General features: G+C 38.7%; 1 protein-coding gene across 1 annotated transcript in view; it reads right to left on the reverse strand.

Moving 5' to 3' along the window:
• The window catches only part of relt (RELT TNF receptor), a 52,420-nt gene that overhangs the window by 3,577 nt on the left and 28,843 nt on the right, over positions 1–20,000 (reverse strand). The window contains 8 exon segments of the mRNA XM_062067229.1: positions 747–878; positions 952–1,296; positions 5,539–5,617; positions 5,748–5,828; positions 18,933–18,977; positions 18,980–19,003; positions 19,006–19,185; positions 19,266–19,321. Coding sequence (XP_061923213.1) covers positions 747–878; positions 952–1,296; positions 5,539–5,617; positions 5,748–5,828; positions 18,933–18,977; positions 18,980–19,003; positions 19,006–19,185; positions 19,266–19,321 — 942 coding nt within the window.

The following is a 20,000-nucleotide window of genomic DNA, read 5'->3' on the forward strand; positions in this document are numbered from 1 at the left end:
TGGACCAAGCTATATTTCTAACAAAGACAAATCGTTATTTCTTCTAGATTTTCCAGAACAAAAATTAAAAAAAAAATTCAAAAGACTTTGAAATAAGATTTAAATTTGATTCTACAGATTTTCTAGATTTGCCAGAATATTTTTTTTGCATTTTAATCATGATAAGTTTGAAGAAATATTTCACAAATATTCTTCGTCGAAAAAACAGAAGCTAAAATGAAGAATTAAATTAAAATTTATTTATTATTCTTTACAATAAAAATAAAAAAAATTACTTGAACATTGATTTAAATTGTCAGGAAATAAGAGGAAGGAATTTAAAAGGTAAAAAGGTATATGTGTTTAAAAATCCTAAAATCATTTAAGGTTGTATTTTTTCTCTAAAATTGTCTTTCTGAAAGTTATAAGAAGCAAAGTAAAAAAAATAATGAATTTATTTAAACAAGTGAAGACCAAGTCTTTAAAATATTTTCTTGGATTTTCAAATTCTATTTGAGTTTTGTCTCTCTTAGAATTAAAAATGTCGAGCACGGCGAGACCAGCTTGCTAGTAAATAAATACAATTAAAAAAATAGAGGCAGCTCACTGGTAAGTGCTGCTATTTGAGCTATTTTTAGAACAGGCCAGTGGGCTACTCATCTGGTCCTTACGGGCTACCTGGTGCCCGCGGGCACCGCGTTGGTGACCCCTGGTGTAAACAATGGAACAGACAGGAGTGCAAACATGAGGAATATTAAAAGTTGTACCTGATGATGTTGGCTAAGGAAGGGGAAGAGAAGGGAATCCCACCAAAAAGGGATTTGCGTTGCTGCTCCTGGGATGGCGCCTTTGTTTCCACCACCACTGGCTTGTATTCGGGGATGTGAGCAACTTGAAACCTGCCAAGTATTAATGTTAACGCAAGTGTTGTATTGTGATGGAGGTTCACAGCACGAAGCGTAAAAGTCTCACCTTCCCACAGACAGAACTCTGGGCTCTCCTTCCCTCGTCTCCTCCTCCCTCTCCTGTCCGCCGCTTGGCACGCGTGAACAGCGAGGGCTGGCGCACATCCCCGCCAGCAGGGGGGCGTCCGTCTGGTCGGGGGGTGCGTGGAGGGAGGGGAAGGTGAAGGTCTGCGGAGGATCTCTCACAGGGGCCATGAGCACGGGGGGCCATTTCCTCTGGGCACAGCGGGAGCAGCGGTAGCCGTGCTTGGGGCCCAAGCCGGAGAGGCCGGAGATGGTGTGGAGGTGCGACTGGTGCGGGCAAAGTCTGGGGAGGGTGCAGAACGAGGAGAGGGGAGACAGCATGGGAAACCTGGGAGGGGAAGCAAGACAATGAGTGCTATGCTAAAAATAGACAACAAATATTTTGTACTTATATTTTATCAAAACAAACTTGATGTCTGTGGTTCCTTTTTACTTTATTTATTCATTTTTAATTATCTTTAATTTGTTAGGGGCGAAAAAAACTCATGTCATGTATTTTTGACAGCTATTGTTTATGTCTAAAATGAATCAACATATGATTGTGGTCGCAAAATGTGCGCAGGCGATCACGTCTCTTAAGTAGGGATGATGCTCCAAACCGATTTTCCCGGTTGTTCGATAAGAAAAGAACCGAGTCCTCGGACTCGAATCCCTTTTTGAGAACCGGTACCCGTTATTGACGCCACTATAGTAAAGAAAAAGAGTTGGTTCTTTATTCGAATCCCAAATGGGCAATGTTATTCCCATTTGATTGTAGACTCTTATTGACACCTTGTGGCGATATGAAAATACTACGCGTCATTAGTTTGGGCACTTCCGGGTTGGCGAGTCAGTTCAGTTCATGAGACAATTGAGAAGTAGACAAGTTGTGTTAGCTCTTACAAGCCTTGGAAAAGATAAGTCTGTGAGTAAACTGTTTAACTTGTTTATGTAACTCAATATTAACGTGGAAAGTGGTTAAGTTTGACACTAAGATGTTTATTGAAAAACGACTTTTGTGCACTGTTTCAATGGATGATTTGAGGACTTAAAATGGCTGCCAGTCGTATACCTCCACCATCGAAATAGTTTTAACACTCAGAAGTATTTGTTTGATGATAGTACTGTATGTTTGTGTGAAGCTAATATTTACATATTGTGTATTAAATTTGAGTATGTTAATCACATAGCTTATACATTTGTCATTGTGTGTATTTCAGTTTAAAAAAAAAAAATAACAGTCCAGTGCAAGACAAAAGCAAAGATAGGAAAAGACAAAGCAAGATCAACAACAATAAAGAGCCTAAATGGATTCATCTGCTTTGGAACTTTATTAGACGTCTTGGATTGTTTGTTAGCTGTCTGCCTATGTGTGTAGTTAGTATGTTCCAATAGCAGCAGAAGTGCACTTTTTGGAGAGCTGTATTAATTTCAGTTTTGTGCCCAAGGGACTGATTTTATTTAACACTATATTATTATTTGTACACCTATAGTGATCACAGAGACAGGTTGTTTTTGTGTTACTGTATATATTTGTTTTTCTGAAAAATCCCACTTAATATACTTTGGGTAACAACAGTCAATATTTTTTTTTTTTTTTTTTTTAGGGGGTTAATAGTCAATTTTTTTCTTTTTTTCTTATAAAATAAAAGTGAGCTTTTGTTAAACAAATATTGTGTTTTTTTCCATATACAACAACCTATATGGATTCGAGAAGAGAATCGATAAGGAATCGGTTCGATAAGAGGATTCGATAATAGGCTCGAACTCGATAATTTCTTATCAAACATCATCCCCACTTTTAAGTGAGCAAAATAAGGAGCGCTCGCGTCGTGATCTATCAAACTGACACTGTTCTGCTGCCGCTGTTTTGCATCTATATTTAGCGCGGCTGGCGCAGTTACGCACAAACGGCTGTGAGAAAGGAGGCGATCACGCTGCAAAGACAACGATGGAGAGAGAATTATCCATTAATGTGCGTGTCAACACATTTGGATTGTCAGAAATAGAATATCAGACATATATCGTCTAGTCAGCACTTAATTAAGGCGCTAATTAAAATGAATTTAATTAGATTTTTGTTTCTTAACGTTTTTTTAATGGCACTCGTTTTCATGTAGTTTAGTTTAGTTAAGTTTATTTATACAACACATTCAAAAACAACCCCAGTTGGCCAAAGTGCTGTACAGACATAAGAAACAATTTGAAACAAAGAAGTGTCACATTTACATTGTAACACAGTGTCAGGTTCAAACACTGATGAAATCTATTAAACAAGACAAGAAGCAAGGAATTAAACAGAGACAGAATTAAATTTGGCTCAATGAGAAACGCGTACATGAAACACAAAGTTTTGTGATAACTTAGATACAATTATTCTGACACACAGAAGGAGGAATATAATACTATAGTAAAATGTACCCAGAATATCACCTAAACTACTACAATGTAATAAATAAATACAAAATTTATAACACAAGAAATAAAAGGAGATATAATATTGATATATCTCCTATATGTAAAAACATCTTGCAATATGCATCGTCTTCCGACTGGATCATTCCTGATGCACCATCACAACACCTTGGGCGTGTTAAAAATAGCCCTATTGTTTAGATCGCACTTCTTTATTGCCCTAAAAATGTGGTTAATAGGGCTGTAAAAAAAACAAAAAACTTCATTTTCAGATTAATCGCGATTCTTATTTGTAACAATTTTTACATAATTGCATGTAAATTGAATTTGTACCAGTTATTTGAGTCATTTCTTATGCAGTATATTTGATTGGTATTTATTTTTTTATAATCAGTTTGACCTTAGCCTTAGGTTTATGTGTTAATTCAATTGTAATCTTGGTGATTAACACGTGGTTTCACATCATTAGACCAGGTTGCCAAACTGTTTGACTATAAGTAGGTTAGATGGAATTATTGAATACGGTTAAAGGCCTACTGAAATTATTTTTTTTTATCTAAACGGGGATAGCAGATCCATTCTATGTGTCATACTTGATCATTTCGCGATATTGCCATATTTTTGCTGAAAGGATTTACTATAGAACGACAACGATAAAGTTCGCAACTTTTGGTCGCTGATAAAAAAAAGCCTTGCCTATACCGGAAGTAGCGTGATGTCACAGGAGGTAGGATTCCTCACAATTCCCCGTTGTTTACAATGGACCGAGAGAGATTCGGACCGAGAAAGCGACGATTACCCCATTAATTTGAGCGAGGATGAAAGATTCGTGGATGAGGAACGTTAGAGTGAAGGACTAGAGAGGCAGTGCAGGATGTATCTTTTTTCGCTCTGACCGTAACTTAGGTACAAGGTCTCATTGGATTCCACACACTCTCCTTTTTCTATTGTGGATCACGGATTTGTATTTTAAACCACCTCGGATACTATATCCTCTTGAAAATGAGAGTCGAGAACGCGAAATGGACATTCACAGTGACTTTTATCTCCACGACAATACATCGTTGACGTACTTTAGCTACGGAGCTAACGTGATAGCATCGGGCTCAAATGCAGATAGAAACAACATTTTAAAAAACCCTGACTGGAAGGATAGACAGAAGATCAACAATACTATTAAACCATGAACATGTAAATACACGGTTAATAATTTCCAGCTTGGCGAAGCTTAACAATTGAAGCTAACTACGGAGCGGCGGCGGCCGTTGTAGCTTTGGACGATACCCTGGCCGCCATCAGAGTCGGCAAGAAACATATATTTCCCCAAAGTTACGTACGTGACATGCACATAACGACACGCACGTACGGGCAAGCGATCAAATGTGTGGAAGCCAAAGCTGTACTCACGGTAGCGCGTCTGCTATCCAGCTCAAACACAACACAACCTCCTGATTGTGTTGCTGTAGTCCGCCGCTAATACACCGATCGCACCTACAACTTTCTTATTTGCAGTCTCCATTGTCCATTAAACAAATTGCAAAAGATTCACCAACACAGATGTCCAGAATACTGTGGAATTGTTCGATGAAAACAGAGCAGTTTGTATGGTGACACATTGGGTACGAATACTTCCGTTGCCGTCGTGACGTCACGCGCATTCGTCATCATACATAGACGTTTCCAACCGGAAGTTTAGCGGGAAAGTTAAAATTGCACTTTAGAAGTTAACCCGGCCGTATTGGCATGTGTTGCAATGTTAAGATTTCATCATTGATGTATAAACTATCAGACTGCGTGGTCGCTAGTAGTGGCTTTCAGTAGGCCTTTAAGAACCCCCGGTGTAGCTGTCACGGCTGAGCCCGGAAGAAGATCCCCCATGAGTATCTGTTGACTGGAAATTGTTGGGATATTTGTTAAAAGTGCTATTTTGCTTTATTTCAGATGTCTCAGCATCAGTCGTGCTATTACATCAAGTCCTAGTCTGCTTCTTGAGGAACATTGTGTGATATCAAAGCGGGCTTGCCAGTGCAGTAAATATGTCCCACAGAAAATCAATCAATCATTTGATGTTATCAAGCAGGACACGCTCAAGGACCTGGAGCCCTTTTTTTTCCACGACCTTGTGTCATGAGCAGCGTGATTAAGTACGTAACATGTGTGCTGTTTGTGGACTTACTTAATTAACGAGCTTTTTCTCAGGGCCATCTGTTTGCTCTCGTACTCCTGCAGCAGTTCTTCTAAAGCCGCGGCGTTTTCTGAAAACCCCACAAAGGAATTATATGTTTGCAACCTGCTTGCAAATGATTCACAACAAACCCTATTAGAAATGTTCTTGGCTTCAACACAGCAGGGGAAAAGAGGAGAGTGGAAGAACATCTCCTTTACCTTTTTTCTCGGTAATTAAGCGGACGAGAACGCTGATGGTGTCGTCGTTCAGGTCGTCAGATATGTAGGGGTAATTGTTGCCTGGAACAAAATGACAGACAGATTTTAATTACTGTGTCCATACATGGATATTTTTACATATTTATGAGTCTCCAGACTGTGTAAAAATGACCAAAAAGTCAAACATTTTCATCAAGGGTCCCTAGTTTATTTCATTTATTGAACAAGCTGAAACCACTCTGACTTCCACTTCCTTCGTGTGCTGCAGAGGAACACACTTGTGGAGACACAGCAGGTGTCTTTTTATCGGGCCACCATAGAGCCTTCTTAACTGTGTGGTTTTTGGTCCAGCAGAGGGTGACCAGGACAGAGGAGAAGATTATCGGCCGCCCTCTGCCCTCCCTAGAGGATATTGCTCGAGCTTGTTGCCTCTGCAGAGCAAAGAAAATCCTGGCCGACAGCTCTCGCCCTGGTCAGCACTTGTTCAACCGGCTGGTTTTGGTCAGACCACAGTTTTAACCCTTGGGCCGTTAGGATTCACTCTGTCCCAATAGCTTCCGTTTTTTTACTGTTGCACTGCTGTTTGTAGTGTTTTTATGTATGAATGTTTATGTTCATTTTTTTATATTGCACCTAACAGAGTAGCCACCTGTATTTTCGTCATGCTCTCATGTTTGATAACAATAAAGCGTTCTATTCGGTTCTAGATCAGGGGCTGTACTTATCAAGCTTCTTAGAGTGCCATTTTACACTTAAGTCCTGAGAATTTGCGAAATTTAGTCCTACTCTCAAACTTAAGAATAAAAGCTTTTTATCAACGTTCTTAAGTCTAAGAGTCACTCCTACTCTCCACGATATTTAAGAGACCTTCAGAGGTGTCTTAAGTGGTTAGGAGTTGCCAGCAGGGGATGGCACTGAGGCGAGAGAGACGTGCGCGAACGTTCAGGGAACGGAACAATGTTTTGGTTTTTTTGATGATGAGCAGCTGATCAAACGGTATCGTTTAGACAGAGCGGATATTATTTTTGTCACAGATTTAATACTTTTCGATTCCTTGTTGATTTCTGCATGTGCCTGCAGTGGGCTAGTATATATAGAGCCACCCACACCAGTTTCAAATGAGTTGCCTAATTAATGAATTGGAAAGAAAATGTTATGAGAGTAGCGTATGTGTGTGGCCGTGAGGTGAGTGACGTCAGTGAGTGTGTGGGCGATAGAAGAGAGGGAGCGGTAGCGTGAGTGCCGGCGGGGACTAGTTTGTTTTGTATTATTTTGTAGTTTATTGTCAAAATATACACTCCCATTGTCCACTTAAATATTTCCAAGATATTTATTTATTCTTAGACAACGGATTCCCTTCCGTGATTGGTCATTTCTATGGACACAGAAATGACGTCACCTAAAATTCCGTTTACGGCACATAGTAATGTCGTAATTCAGCTCTGAGTGTGACACTTAAGATTCAGTCCTACACTTCGCTGAAAGTGTGAGTAAGACGCTTGATAACTAACTTTTAAGTGCAGCTTTCAGCGAAGAATTTATTTACTCTTAAGTCAACTCTTAGCAGACTTCTTAGGAGTAATTCTAAGAAGCTTGATAAGTACGGCCCCAGGATTATTGTGAGCAAAATGGTCACGGTTATTCAGTGTTTCCCATAAACTGCCAAGATACCTGTGGCGGTGGGGCGTGGCTATGGGCGTGGCCACCATGACATCATTGAGTAATTTGCATAATTTACTACAATGATTTGATTTTCTCTAAAAAGGCTCAAAAAATGTATACTTACTAATTAATAATAACAGTTTTGTTTTAAACGTCCATCCATCCATCCATCCATTTTACAATATAATTACAATACTTTATGTACATATTTATATACAGATTTGAACAATAAGTTATTCACTGAAATATATTTATTAATTGTGGTTCTTACAAAAAATATATATTATAAAATATAAAAGCTAAAATGTCTCAAAGCTCTGCCCCTTTAATTAGTGCATACTGAATAATTTAACTTTAGCCTACTACTACAACCATATTATTTACCAGCAACATAAAGTGAAACAGAGGCAGAGGTGTCCTGCCACAGTCAGTAACAAATAAACAGAAAACAGTAGTGGTGGTAGATAGACACAGAGCTTCATCAAACATCTGATGCACTGAACAAATAGCTCCAAAAATCTTGAACGTTAGACTGCCATCAGTTTTACTCCCTACACTTAACCACTTGTTTCCTACTGCCTGCAGACTTTGCACCCTTTGTTATATGCACATGTTGTGTTTCTAATATAAATACATTTAATAAAGTCAAATACAAATAAGGCAACAAGAGAAGTATCCTACACTTCTCTTTTGTAAAGTAAATCTGAACAGCCTATATGGGCATCTACATCAAGTATATGATTTGCCTGAGAAGCTGGAGAGGACAAAAAAATTATTTATTTATTTATTTATTTTTTTCCCATAAAGAAATACAATCATGTGTGCTTACGGACTGTACACCTGCAGACTGTATTGATCTATATTGAAATACACATACACAATATGTATATATTGTGTTTTTAATGTTGATTTAATTAAAAAAAAAATATATATATATCTTTTAATTTTTTTTTTTTAAATTTCTTGCCCGGTGCCGGTCCGCGGACCGGTACCGGGCCGAGGCCCGGTGGTTGGGGACCACTGATGTAGACCACAAGGAAGCCTGAAGTTTAATTCTTTGAAAGTGTGTGTGTAAATCCTATGTTTACAAAGTATGCCCAATCACCCACGGTTGTGCTTTGTTGACGGACGACGATAACTTTATTCCTAACTCTCGTCCAAAGAATAAAGAGCAGCCACACTTTCTAGCGGTTGGTTGAGTTCACACAGTGCATGTCATTGCTGGGTTACCGTGCCTACGCACACCATGGGACTGATAAGGGTTGCTCCATGGCAACCACATGACCATCCCGTTAACACCGATGGCAGACATCTGAGAGGAGAGCGACGGTAATGCGGGTCGGAGAATTGTTTGCTCAGCAATCATTTCAGCACACTTAAACATTGCAGCTGTCTTTTTATTACAGCAGTGATGCAATGATTACATGGAGTTATATTTCTGCCTTTAATATGGTGGTATAGGGTTATGTTTTACGTTTGTCCGCAACGTAACAAGTGATCTCATTAGAGACCAAACAGCCAAACAGTGCGTACATTGGTCCAGTTATCTGATTGGTTGCATTTTTGGCGCAAACAATGTCACAGAGGGAAAAAAAACAGTAAAAAGCGGTAATTACTGCACAATAATAGCAAATATGCAGACACGTTAATTAAGCACAAAATTATTATTCACTCAATCTATTTTATTTTTCACTTAATCTTAATTTCTTCTCAAAACAGAATTTATGTGCTTCTGTGATAACTCAAGATTAAGGCACAAACTTTTTTAAAAAAAATTAAATTTTTTTTTTTTTTTTTTAAATTTATTTTTTTAAATTTTTAAATTTTTAAATTTTTTTTTTTAAATCGGTTCCAAAGTGAAATGGCGGCCAGGATTAACGTTTCATATGAAAACTGTCAGAATAATTGCATCTAAGTTATCACAAAAGTTTGTGTTTCAATGAGTCTCCGGCGAGCAGACAAAAGCTGTGTTTGATCTTACCAATCAAAAGGCTTGTAAAACTCCACTGTGTAGGATGGGAAGCGACATGAAGGTGTCGGTTTCCTTGATCTATTGTAATCCACAGGAAGATTTTGTCTTGACCCGAGATCTACAAAGCGGAGAGGAAGCAGGACCTGACCCTCCCTCCAGGCACCTTTTCTTTGAACTGTTTTGTAACCAAAGGCGACGGCTGTTTACGACCCCCTTCCTTTAGAAACAGCTGTTGCCATGTAATCAGGGAAAGTTCTAATAAAAGAGGAGGCGTGCGACCTTTCGTTAGAGCGTGGTGGAAGACTATACAAAGAGTACAGCCCAGGCGTTTCTCCTCAATGAGCTAAATTGAATTCTGTCTCTGTTTAATTCCTTGCTTCTTGTGTGTTCAATACATGTCATCAGTGTTTGAACCGGACAAAAACTATCGTAAAACTGTGATTGATTAAATAAACTTCCGAACTGGTAATTTTTCTCATTTTCTTTAGAAGAAAGCTAGCGTGCTGATCGCTAGCTAGCATCTAGTGCCATTTAACGGTCTAGCAGCTGGCGCCACTAATCACTAGCTCGGAGCTAGCGCCACTAATAAGTGAGGATTATAGGTACCAAAAACTCCGGACTATAAGCCGCTACTTTTTTCCTCCACTTTGAAACCTAATTTATGGATTTGTCTTTGCTGACGGCCATACTGCAAATAGTAAAAAAAAGCCAACAAGCAAATAGACTGAAAAGATGTGTTGTTATTTGTGCTATGGTGCCTGGACAAGTTTGCGCACCGCTGGTGTTGCAGTGTCTTTCCATTTAGTGCTTTCAACCAGAAGTAGAAGTGCTGTTCCGTCTCTCTTGCAGTCCATGGCATTTCTACTCGTATCACTCCAAGCAACGTTTCTAAGTCTTACAATATAACTAAAACTGTTTATACTTACTAAACCGTCGCATGTGTGATGTCTGTAGGAGTGTTTTCATGCATATTTGTACGTGCTATCGTAATGTAATCATGCAAGCGTCGTTAGAATTATCTAAATTTCTAACACATTTACTTGTGTCCGTGTTATTATTATTACGTTACAATGGCATTCTTTCCTCAGTAAATTCACCAAAATGTCACCGTTACACTGATTTTTTTATACTGAAGTTTTATACATACATTTTTTTTTGTTATACACTGAATTTAGAAACAGATTTTTTTAAATACGTGCATTTTGTTAATTATTTTTTTCAAGAAGATTGTCAGCATAATTTGATGTAAAAAAAATAATTCTGTTCACAAAACCGAATTTTTATACATTGATTTTTTTTTTACACTGAGTTTTTAAATACTGATTTTTAAAATACATGCATCTTGTTAATTTTGTTTCAAGGAAATTTTCAGCATTATTTGATGTAAAAAAAAAAATTCAGTTCACAAAACTGAATTTTTATACATTGTTTTTTTACACTGAATTTTTAAAAAATACAAATTTTTAAAATACATGCATCTTGTTAATTTTGTTTCAAGAAAATTGTCAGCATTATTTGATGTAAAAAAAAAATTCAGTTCACAAAACTGAATTTTTATACATTGATTGTTTTTTTACACTGAATTTTTAAAAATACTGATTTTTAAAATACATGCATCTTGTTAATTTTGTTTCAAGAAAATTGTCAGCATAATTTGATGTAAAAAAAAATCAGTTTACAAAACTGAATTTCTATACATTGAGTTGTTTTATACACTGAATTTTAAAAACAGTTTTTTTTAAATACATGCATTTTGTTAAAAAAAAAATTCAAGGAAATTGTCAGTATTGATGTAAAAAAATAAAAAAATTAGTTCACAAAACTGAATTTTTATACACTGATTTTTTTTATACTGATTTTTTAAATACGTGCAATTTTTTTCAAGAAAATTGTGGGCATAATTTGATGTAAAAAAAAATCTGTTAAAAAAACAGCAACATTTTCAACACCAAATTTTTTACACTGAATTTTTATACACTAAATCTTTTTTACATTGAGTTTTTAAACACTGAATTGTTTTTTGTTTTTTTTCTCACTGAATTTTAAAACACATTTTTTTATCCTGAATTTTTATACACTGATTTTTTTTTACTGAATTTTTATACACTGAATTTTAAAAACACAGATTTTTTTAAATACGTGCATTTTGTAAAAAAAAAATTTCAAGAAAATTGTCAGCATCATTTGATGTAAAGAAAAATTCAGTTTACAAAACTGAATTCCTATACATTGAGTTTTTTATACACTGAATTTTAAAAACAGTTTTTTTTTTTACATGCATTTTGTTAATTTTTTTTCAAGGAAATTGTCAGTATTTCATGTAAAAAAAAAATTCACAAAACTGAATTTTTCTACACTGATTTTTTTTTTTATACTGAATTTTTAAAACACTGATTTTTTAAATACGTGCAATTTTTTTCAAGAAAATTGTGGGCATAATTTCATGTAAAAAAAAATCAGTTAAAAAAACAGCAACATTTTCAACACCAAATTTTTTACACTGAATTTTTATACACTAAATCTTTTTTACATTGAGTTTTTAAACACTGAATTGTTTTTTGTTTTTTTTAACAATGTTTTTTTTCACACTGAATTTTAAAACAAATTTGTTTTATACTGAATTTTTAATACACTGAATTTTTTATTTTTTTTTTTTAAAATACATGCATTTTGTAAAAACATTTTTCAAGAAAATTGTCAGCATAATTTGATGTAAAAAAAAATTCAGTTTACAAAACTGAATTCCTATACATCGAGTTTTTTATACCAATACACTGAATTTTAAAAACTTTTTTTTTTTTAAATACATTCATTTTGTTAATTTTTTTTCAAGGAAATTGTCAGTATTTCATGTAAAAAAAAATGTTCGCAAAACTGAATTTTTATACACTGATTTTTTTTTATACTGAATTTTTAAAACACTGATTTTTTAAATACGTGCAATTTTTTTCAAGAAAATTGTGGGCATAATTGGATGTAAAAAAAAAAATTATGTTAAAAAAACAGCAACATTTTCGACGCCAAATTTTTTACACTGAATTTTTATACGCTAAATCTTTTTTGCGTTGAATTTTTAAACACTGAATTATTTTTTTTACACTGAATTTAAAAAAAAAAAAAGGTTTTTTTATGCACTGAATTTTTATACACTGTATTTCAAACACAATTTTTAAACACATGCATTTTGCTAACAAAACAAAAATTTTGAAAATTCAGTTCACCAACATTCAGTTAGATAAATTCCGTGTCAAAAAAAAAAAGCTTTCGTAATAAAGACACAAATGACCCTCCATAATAGGCCCGAAGGAGCAGTCTCCACAGTGATTGTTGCTATGGGGAAATAACAGCAGTATTAAGCTCAGTGCTCTATTCAGATCTAAGTAAGCAGTCAATAGAACAAGTATCCAGTTTCAATAGTAGCTGTATATGTATGTATATAAGCAGAGAATGTACACAAAGTACTTCAGTTACATAATGACTGAAGAGAGAAGAGACAAAAGCAGATCTTGTTTTGCTGCATGTGAATCGCACCATAAAATAATCCAAGACCTGTTTGACTTCCTTGGTGAATTCCCTTCCTATCATGCAGACTAAAGAGGAGACATCATTCCCGCTCAGCGAGTCAACATAAAAAGCAGACGGTACAAGAAGGTACGAAGAGGGAGTCCTGCTCCATGAGCTCAGTGCTTAATTGAATTATTGATCCGGCGGGGAAAGGAGAGAAGGACGGAGTGTCAGCTTCTCCTGAGAAGAGTGCAGGATGAAGACAAAGATGTAGCAGGATGGGGGTGTTTACCTTTTCACAACCTTTTTGGGTCATTTATAAACATGTAGTCAAGACCAAGACACACCAGCGTTTTTCACCTTCATGTCACACTGCGTGTTGTGCTGAAGCGCTGACCTTGCAGAAAGATGAGGAACATATGGCTAATCAGCTGTTTTGTGTCACCAGGTGACAGGGGAGAAAATCCAGGCCGGCTTAGTTAACGCGTTTACTTGCTCACGTCAGCTGCCAGATATCCATGCCGCCTGCGCTCTGCGGATTCAAACACGCCCTGAGGGCGGTGACGTAACACACAATATGATACTGGGATCACAATACGGCCCTGGGATCACAATACGGCCCTGGGATCACAATACTGACCCTAGGATCACAATACTGACCATGGGATCACAATACTGACCCTGGGATCACAATACTGACACTGGGATCACAAACGACCTTGGGATCACAATACGACACTGGGATCACAATACTGACCCTTGGATCACAATACGACACTGGGATCACAATACAACACTGGGATCACAATACGACCCTGATACGACCCTGGGATCACAATAGTACCCTGGGATCACAATACGACACTGTTGGAATCACAATATGACACTGTTGGGATCACAATACGACACTGTTGGGATCACAATACGACACTGTTGGGATCACAATACTGACCCTGGGATCACAATACGGCCCTGGGATCACAATACGGCCCTGGATCACAATACGGCCCTGGGATCACAATACTGACCCTAGGATCACAATACTGACCCTGGGATCACAATACTGACCCTGGGATCACAATACTGACACTGGGATCACAATACGACCTTGGGATCACAATACGACACTGGGATCACAATACTGACCCTGGGATCACAATACGACACTGGGATCACAATACAACACTGGGATCACAATACGACCCTGATACGACCCCTGGATCACAATAGTACCCTGGGATCACAATACGACACTGTTGGAATCACAATACGACACTGTTGGGATCACAATACGACCCTGGGATCACAATATGACACTGTTGGGATCACAATATGACACTGTTGGGATCAACAATACGACACTGTTGGGATCACAATACGACACTGTTGGGATCACAATACTGACCCTGGGATCACAATACGACCCTGGGATCACAATACTGACACTGGATCACAATACGACCTTGGATCACAATACGACACTGGGATCACAATACAACACTGGGATCACAAATACGACCCTGATACGACCCTGGGATCACAATAGTACCCTGGGATCACAATACGACCCTGGGATCACAATACGACACTGTTGGAATCACAATACGACACTGTTGGGATCACAATACGACCCTGGGATCACAATATGACACTGTTGGGATCACAATATGACACTGTTGGATCACAATACGACACTGTTGGGATCACAATACGACACTGTTGGGATCACAATACTGACCCTGGGATCACAATACGGCCCTGGGATCACAATACGGCCCTGGGATCACAATACGGCCCTGGGATCACAATACTGACCCTAGGATCACAATACTGACCCTGGGATCACAATACTGACCCTGGGATCACAATACTGACACTGGGATCACAATACGACCTTGGGATCACAATACGACACTGGGATCACAATACTGACCCTGGGATCACAATACGACACTGGGATCACAATACAACACTGGGATCACAATACGACCCTGATACGACCCTGGGATCACAATAGTACCCTGGGATCACAATACGACCCTGGATCACAATACGACACTGTTGGAATCACAATACGACACTGTTGGGATCACAATACGACCCTGGGATCACAATATGACACTGTTGGGATCACAATATGACACTGTTGGGATCACAATACGACACTGTTGGGATCACAATACGACAATGTTGGGATCACAATACTGACCCTGGGATCACAATACGACCCTGGGATCACAATACTGACACTGGGATCACAATACGACCTTGGGATCACAATACGACACTGGGATCACAATACTGACCCTGGATCACAATATGACCCTGGGATCACAATACGACACTGGGATCACAATACGACACTGGGATCACAATACGACCCTGATACGACCCTGGGATCACAATAGTACCCTGGGATCACAATACTGACACTGGGATCACAATACGACCTTGGGATCACAATACGACACTGGGATCACAATACGACACTGGGATCACAATACTGACCCTGGGATCACAATAGTACTCTGGGATCACAATACGACCCTGGGATCACAATACGACACTGTTGGAATCACAATACGACCCTGGGATCACAATATGACACTGTTGGGATCACAATATGACACTGTTGGGATCACAATACTGACCCAAGGATCACAATACGACCGTGGGATCACAATATGACCCTGGGATCACAATACGACCGTGGGATCACAATACGACCCTGGGATCACAATACTGACACCGGGATCACAATACGACACCGGGATCACAATATGACACTGGGATCACAATATGACACCGGGATCACAATACGACACCGGGATCACAATATGACACTGGGATCACAATTGCGACACTTTGTCTGCTGATAGATGAAAAGATTGCATGCATGGAGTTTGTGGGGGGTGGGGGGTGGGGGGGGGGACAAAAGGCTCAACAATCAGGATCTGGAGTACTTCATGGGGGCATAAGACAGGAGTACTGGCAGCAGAAACTAGGCACTGTCCCGGTACAACTTCTTGGCCGATACCGGTGTTGATACGATATTAGCAAGAATCGTACATGCATCTGTGTCAAAACAGCAATCTTCAACAGCAGGTCCGTGCTCCCCAAGGGACTCGGCCGGAAAATGCCAGAAGGTAGTGTTTGTATCCCAGCAGGTCACTTCCTGGTCATGTGACATGTTGGGCTTGTTTCCCCCTCACAGCTGTTTTAAACTCTGACCTTCCACGGGCCGGCACATTACAGGTCATGCGTGCGCTTATTTTTCCAAGCACACGAGGTTATTCTTGTGATTTTCCTATGAAAAGCGGAGGGGGGGAAAAAAACATTCCCATCGACCCGTTTGCCCCACCGACACGAGAGGAAGAAAGCGGCTCCGGTAAAGAACAAGTACAAAATGAGACGAGGACAGCGTAGAAGCGGGGGACATTTGTGTGGCATGAACTGACAAAATGGCCGCCAATACCAATAAATACAGTAGTGATAACTTTGTAAAGTGACAAGTATTGATATCAGTCCAAAATCTGCCAAAAGACAAGTATCGGATTATATCGACTCGTACTGATACACACCAAAATGGCAAATATCGGCGCAGTAACACTACCTTCTAAAGCAGACCTGGGCATTCTGCGGCCCGCGGGCCACATCCGGCCCTTTGTGCGTCCCTGTCCGGTCCGCGTGAGGCCAATCATAAATTACAAAATACATTTGAAAAAGTATCTATGTCGAGTGTGCAATACAACGGTGCTGCTTTTGTTTTGAAAAGCGTTATTTGTATTACTTCCGCGTGGACGTATGCGCGTGTGTGATGGTGAGTGAATGTGAACAGCGGCAATCACAAATTACAAAATAAATTTTAAAAAACATCTTTGTCGTGCGTGCAAAACAACTGTGCTGCTTTTATTTTGAAAAATGTTATTTATGGACGTATGTCCGGGTGTAACCTGTGAGTGAAGGTGCACAGCGACAAGTGATGCCCAGTTACCACCGAGATGTCAGCTCACGCTAAAAAAAGAAAAGTTGATGACGAATGCCGTGTTTTCAACAAGACATGGACTGCCAAGTATTTCTTTACAGAAATTAAAGGTAAAGCCGTGTGCTTAATTTGTGGTACACAGGTTGCTGTGTTTAAAGAAAATCATTTGAATCGCCACAACACGACGAAGCACGAGGAAAAATACCGGAATCTGTCCGATGAAGAGCATGCAAGGGAGGCTGATGCGTTGATGGTAAAACTGCAAACCCAACAAGGACTTTTTGCCATATTTCACACCCTCAGAGATGCAGCCGTCAGGACAAGTTTCGTCATTTCTCACAAAATCGCCAGAAAAAGTAAGGCGTTTTCGGACGGAGAGTTTATTACGGAGTGCTTATTGGACTCTGTTGCGCTGATATGCCCGGAGAAGAGGGGCGCATTTGAGAACGTGTCACTCTCCCGACGCACTGTAACGAGACCATCGCTGGAAACTTGGAGCTTCAGCTGAAGAACAGAACGGCCGACTTTGACTGTTTTTCGCTGGCTTTGAGATGAGAGCTGCGATGTACGTGACACCGCCCAGCTGCTCATCTTGCTACTTCCGTTTGGAGCCTTCCGTTCTGTCCTGAGGGACAAACAGCGAGAGACGTTTGCACAGTGCCTGTGTTTTTAAAGATGTAAATCTCTGTTGTTTTACAGTTCTCTTATGTATTTTAAAATGTATATCTTAATGTATTTATTTTGAAACTGCTCTGTGACATGTGCTGTTGACCTCTTGGCCAGGTCACCCTTGTGAAAGAGATCTTGATCTCAATGGGTTTTCTTATCTGGTTAAATAAAGGTTCTATTACTGCAGACTTTCAAATCACAGAGGAGCTGGCAGCCATGCAGTCAATTAAAGGGACAATCACAGGTAATGACTTGTCCACAGAGGTAAATGCGTTTTTGACATGTTAGGACTGAAATGGGACAAGCTGGCAGGTGTGACAACAGATGGTTGTCCAAATCTGACGGGGAAAAATGTTGGGACTTTTAAAGAGGATCCAGGATAAAGTGACAGAAATTAACCCTCTGCAGAAATTGACATTTTTGCATTGTATTATACATCAGGAAGCGTTGTGTAAGACAGTGTTAAAAACAAAACCATCAAAAGCAATCTGCTTTTGTATAAAGTTAAAAGTTAGGTTAAATGAAATTATTATTAATTATTAGGGATGTCCGATAATGGCTTTTTGCCGATATCCGATATTCCGATATTGTCCAACTCTTTAATTACCGATACCGATATCAACCGATATATGCAGTCGTGGAATTAACACATCATTATGCCTAATTTGGACAACCAGGTATGGTGAAGATAAGGTACTTTTGAAAAAAATTAGTAAAATAAGATAAATAAATTAAAAACATTTTCTTGAATAAAAAAGAAAGTACAACAATATAAAAACAGTTACATAGAAACTAGTAATGAATGAAAATTAGTAAAATTAACTGTTAAAGGTTAGTCCTATTAGTGGACCAGTAGCACGCACAATCATGTGTGCTTACGGACTGTATCCCTTGCAGACTGTATTGATATATATTGATATATAATGTAGGAACCAGAATATTAATAACAGAAAGAAACAACCCTTTTGTGTGAATGAGTGTAAATGAGGGAGGGAGGTTTTTTGGGTTGGTGCACTAATTGTAAGTGTATCTTGTGTTTTTTATGTTGATTTAATAAAAAATTAAAAAAATTAAAAAAAATAAATAAATAAAAAAAACGATACCGATAATTTCCGATATTACATTTTAACGCATATATCGGCCGATAATATCGGCAGGCCGATATTATCGGACATCTCTATTAATTATTATTATTATTATTATTATTTATCATACGGTATATCAAAAATAATATTGAGCAAAATTTAATTGAAAATTGTCGATGTGGCCCTCCAGCAGTGCTCGGAATGCTCATGCGGCCCCCAGGTAAAAATTAATTGCCCACCCCTGTTGTAAAGGCTCTTTGTTTACATTCCTTTGTCTATGATTTCAGTCCTTGCAGGTCATGTCTCACCTTCTTTCTGGTGTGCAGCAGCCTCTGCGTCGACGCCCTCCTTGTCGCATTGCAGCGGTATCCTTTCTTCTCAAGATGTTGCAGATGAGGATCCCCAGGAGGCCCACCACACAGAAGATGGGCACCAAAGCAAACACCGCGTACTCGGCCGTCTTCTCCTCCGCACTGCGGACCACCGTGTCGTTGACGGGCCCTCCGGCGCCGGCGCCGGGGCCTTTTTCCACCGTGCGCACCCTTCTGAGGTGCAGGGAACCTGGGAAGTCGTAAAGGATTTGCGTGAATAGCAGAAATGTGGACTACCGGTAATTGGAAGGGGAAAGAAAGTGTGCTTACTTTTTACACAGAAGCTTTTGACTGAAGGATTTCTTACAGTGGTTTTGGATTGAAAGCTGTCAAGAATAAGAGAATTTAATTAGTGAGAGATTATGTAAAATAAATAGCAAACATAGCATTGTGTATAGATCTGAAGTTGATCTATAGACATTTCAGTGTTCAAAGTTTTAAAAAAAATATACTTATTTCTAACACTTTAATGACTGAGACCCTTTGGGTCCCCGAGACCTTTAGACTGATTTTTTTCTTAAATTATCATTGTTCAAAAATAATAATGAATCAAAATGAGAGATGTCCGATAATGGCTTTTTTGCCGATATTCCGATATTGTCCAACTCTTAATTACCAATTCCGATATCAACCAATACCGATATATACAGTCGTGGAATTAACACATTATTATGCCTAATTTTGTTGTAATGCCCATGTAACAAGGTTTTCCAAAATAAATCAAGTTATGGAAAAAAATGCCAACATGGCACTGCCATATTTATATTGAAGTCACAAAGTGCATTATTTTTTTTAACATGCCTCAAAACAGCAGCTTGGAATTTGGGACATGCTCTCCCTGAGAGGGCATGAGGAGGTTGAGGTGGGTGGGGTTTGGGGGGGGGGGGGGGGGTTGAGGTAGCGGGGGATGTATATTGTAGCGTCCCGGAAGAGTTAGTGCTGCAAGGGGTTCTGGGTATTTGTTCTGTTGTGTTTATGTTGTGCTACGGTGCGGATGTTCTCCCG

The sequence above is a fragment of the Entelurus aequoreus genome, linkage group LG13 (assembly GCF_033978785.1).
Source record: "Entelurus aequoreus isolate RoL-2023_Sb linkage group LG13, RoL_Eaeq_v1.1, whole genome shotgun sequence".
In the NCBI taxonomy this organism is placed as follows: domain Eukaryota; kingdom Metazoa; phylum Chordata; class Actinopteri; order Syngnathiformes; family Syngnathidae; genus Entelurus; species Entelurus aequoreus.